We start from the raw sequence: 4,261 nt of genomic DNA on the forward strand, positions 1-4,261 counted from the left end.
GGTTTCCCTGTGTCCATTTGTTCAGTTCCTGTCCCTTCCTGGCTTCTCGTCAGATGATGCCCATTTGTTCTCGTATATTTGATTGAACCAAGAAGCACATTCCTCACGTGTATTAATTTTTTGTTTTTATAGGCCTGTCTAATCTGTCTGAAAAGTGGGCTTCAGGAATGGTTTCAGTTCTGGGTTAGGAGAGCGTCCTGGTGCCAGTTTCGGGGGTTCCTCCAGGCTCTGTCAGACCATTAAGTCTGGTCTTTTTACTCGAATTTGTTACTGTATCTTCCTGATGGACTGACTCTTTCATCATTATATAATGTCCTTCTTTTTCCCTCCTAACAATTTTTGCCTTAAAGTCTATTTTGTCTGATGTTAGTAGAGCTACTCCAGCTCTCTTTGGGCTACTGTTTGCATGGAATACCTTATCCCATCCTTACTTTCAACCTAATCGTGTCCTTGTATCTACAAGTGAGTCTCTTGTAGACAGCATATTTTTGGATCAGTTTTTAAAATCCGTTTTACTAATCTTTTACTTTGAATTGGAAAGTTCCATCCTTATATATTTACTACAATTAATGATAAGGAAGGACTTACTTCTGCTATTTGTTTTCTATAGGTATTATATCTTTTTTTTTTCTTAATTCTTTAGGGTGACTGCTTTCTTTTGTGTTTAATTAATTTTTTGTAATGTATCATTTTGATTCCCTTCTCATTTTATTTTCTGTGTATTTTATAGTTATTTTCTTAATGGTTGTTCTAGGGATTGCAATGAACATGTTTTCTTATGACACTCTATTTTGAATTAATACCAACTTAATTTCCATAGTATACAAAAATATTGTTCCTATATAGATCTGTCCCTCTCTTATGTTGTATAAACTACAACTTTATACATTGTGAGCACGTCAATACAGATTTATAATTATTGGTTTATGCATAAATATTGTTTTGTTTTTAAATCATATAGGAAAAAAGAGGAGTTACAAACAAAAAATACATTAATATTGTATTTTATATTTACCTATGTACTTACCTTTATTTATTTCTTTGTGTGGATTCAAGTTACTGCGTAGTGTCCTTTCATTTCAGCTTAAAGGATGCTTGAGCATGTCTAATAGGACACATCCAACTAATGGGAGGAGTTTTTAGTCTGAAAGCAAAAGAGAGACACCCTGAGATCAGGGGTTACCAGGTAAACACAAGACTGAAATTACAGGGAGAGTTTAGGGACTTCATGGTTCAACTGCTTAATTTTCTTCATGACAGGAACTCCAAGTTCATCTAGTTAGCATGAGGAGGGAAGTATGCAGATAATTTGATGATTGTATAGAAGGTTTGAAGTAGCAACTGAGACTTATGGGAGTGGGAGCTAAGCCAAGAGCAGCTCCCAAACATTCGTGTACCCCTTCCCCCCACGTTGGAAATTCATTCTCTGTGGCTGGGTGTTGTCCTTCTGAAGCTCTTGGAAACAATGGAATTTTCTGTGGGTTCACTACAATCCCAGGCGACCCGCCCTGTAGGTGAGTCTCAGGTACAACTGGGAGCAGCCTCCCAGGCTGCCCTCAGCGCAGAGGGCGCTCTGCCCAGGAGTGTCAGTTGGTCCCAGCAGGCGTTGCGGTGTAACTCAGAGCTCGTCTCTGTGACGTGACACACTATCGCCCTGGAGCGGTTGGTATGGTGAAGGAGTGGGCTTCAGTCTTTGCGGGGAGGACCAAGGGGGGAGGAAGGAGGGAGGCCGAGGAGGAGGCCAGGACTGGGCAAGGACTGCCCTAGGACTGAGAGAGGAACTGTGGGGCTGACCGGTTGGTGACCGTTGCCTATAACAGCAACCCCGGCAGCAGCCGGTGTGGCGGTTCGGCTGACTAGGCCAAAGCAACCATGGAGGTAGAGTTCGGGGACCACGAAAGCGGGTTCTGCCATTATGAAGTGATCAGGTTTATCAACAATGAGATCCTCATGAATGGTGGTGGCCCAGAGTTCTACCTGGACTTCCGCTTGCGGCCCTGGAACGAGGTGGAGGACCAGCTCCGGGCCATGGTGTTGGACCCACAGGTGCCCCGCCCCATCAAGAGGGCCTGTGCCTGGAGCGCGCTGGCTCTGAGTGTGCGTGCGGCCGCGAGGCAGCGGGAGCAGCAGGTGCGTCGGGTGCGGTTGCTGCAGGAGCAGGTGGAGGAGCGCGAGGCGGCCATCTGGGCCCTGGCTTCCGAGCTGCAGCGGCTTCGTGGGGAGCGCGAGGAGGAGGGTTTGCAGCTGCGTTTCACACGCGAGGCCCTGCAACGGGCCCTGAACGAGCGTGACGTGCTGCGCGGGAGGCTGCTCCACATGGAGACATGGGCACAAGGTGCCCGGTTGCCCATGGAAATAGTGTCTGTCCCACAAGCCCAGCCACACAGGGCTGCAGTGTGGCCCCAGAATGCACACGAGTATAGCAATACGATGGCCTTGGGGGCACAAGGCAGGCTGTATGTGGCGGCCCAGATGATATCCCCAGCACCTGTGCTCTACATGCCAAGACCACTTTATCTTTGGAACCACGTGTTTCAACACCCTCTGCCAATGCCAGTGCTGCACTCATTCCCATTCCATCCACCATTCCCAACGATCCCATACTTGCCACCTCTACCACCTGCAGTAGTCATGGGAACAGCAGCAGCAGCAATCCCTCTTCAGATGCCTCCTGGGGTGATCTACCCTCCTTGCCCGTGGGTTGCAGTGGGCTTCCAGGGGCAGATGGCCCCCATGTGGGACCAGAGATACTATGGCCGGGAGGAAGGTCTTTTCATCCCCCAGGGGACTGCACCTCTGGGAAACAGCAGGAGTTACAGCCAGGAGAAAGGTTCCGAGAGGCCCCAGGAGATCGTCACATTGGGAGACAACGGGAGCCATAGCCAGGAGAAAGGTCCAGTGAGGCCCCAGGAGCTGGCCCCGGTGGAAGACAACAAGAACCACAGCCAGGAGGAAGGTCCAGTGAAACCTCCCGGGATGCCACCCCTGGTGAACAGCAGAAGCCATAGCCAGGAGGAAGGTCCAGTGAGGCCCCAGGGGATCTCCCCCCAGGGGGACACCAGAAGCCACAGCCAGGAAGAAGGTCCAGTGAGACCTCCAGGGATGCCGCCCCTGGGGAACAGTAGAAGCCATAGCCAGGAGGAAGGTCCAGTGAGGCCCCAGGCGATAACCCCCCTGGGGGACAGCAGGAGTCATGGTGTGAGAGAAGGCCCAAAGAAACAGCAGCCTCAGGGGCAAAAGGCCAAGCAACCAAGAGGAAAAAAAGCCTCGGAATACCAGCACCAGGAGAAGCCTGTCCCCGGAGGCAGTCCCGCGAATTGGGATTGCCTGTGGTGCAGAGCGATGAATTTTTCATGGCGCACAGCCTGCTATAAATGCAAGAGAGTCTATATGCCAGGTGAGAGCGGAGGCCTTGACCCAGGACAAGCTCCTCACTGATTTCAGAAAGGTAAGTGTGAATGGAAACACACTCCAAAGCGAAATCAATTTCTTGAGGCTCCTTTATGATTTAAAAAAAAAAAAATTAACAGAAAATTTGATAACCAAAATTATCATGTAGAAAAATAAATAACATAATCTATTATTCTGTTGGAAGCCCCAGTGGTATAGTGGTTAAGAGCTATGGCTGCTAACCAAAAGGTCGGCAGTTCGACTCCACCAGCCACTCCTTGGAAACCCTATGGGGCAGTTCTACCCTGTCCTATAGGGTCGCTGTAAGTTGCAATCGACTCAACAGCAATGTTTTTTTTTTTTTTTTTTTTAATTATCCTGTTACCGAAATTAGCCACTTTTTATCATTTTGGGCACACACACACAGAAATACATACATTTTTATATTCTTATTTTATTCATTTATTTTAACAAACAGGGACTACTTTCGAGTATCACACTTACTCCTTAAATAGAAGATTTCTCCTAATTGTATTTAAATTTCCAGGTGGTGGATTCTGGATGACTGATGAAATTGGTTGACGCCTTGGAGAAGTTGAAGTCATGAAGCCTTTTCTTTTTTTCTTTCTTTTTTAATTCTTTTTTGTTTTCCTCTTGACCTCGTTTTTCCGAAAATGCCATGCCTTTGACTGGAAACAGCCATGTGTTTTTAGTTATAAGCTATATCATATGTTAGGGACACTGCTTTTCCTTGAAAATGCTATTGTTGCTCTGTGAACTACTGCAGTTTTCATGATTGTTTCTTGTTTTTATTTTTTAGAGTTCATAGGTGAGGTCCTGTTTTTGTGTCTCTGAGCTCGAGAGAACTTAA

The 4,261-nt window shown here is 47.0% G+C and overlaps 1 protein-coding gene across 1 annotated transcript; it reads left to right on the plus strand.

The window, feature by feature from the left end:
- The first annotated feature begins 1,872 nt into the window (after positions 1–1,872).
- Positions 1,873–3,438, plus strand: LOC111821119 (putative testis-expressed protein 13C). The gene has a single exon (XM_023734254.1). The coding sequence runs from the start codon at positions 1,873–1,875 to the stop codon at positions 3,436–3,438; it is 1,566 nt and encodes a 521-aa protein (XP_023590022.1).
- Positions 3,439–4,261: the final 823 nt, after the last annotated feature.

Source organism: Trichechus manatus, unplaced genomic scaffold (assembly GCF_000243295.1).
Source record: "Trichechus manatus latirostris isolate Lorelei unplaced genomic scaffold, TriManLat1.0 scaffold00066, whole genome shotgun sequence".
NCBI classification, from domain to species: domain Eukaryota; kingdom Metazoa; phylum Chordata; class Mammalia; order Sirenia; family Trichechidae; genus Trichechus; species Trichechus manatus.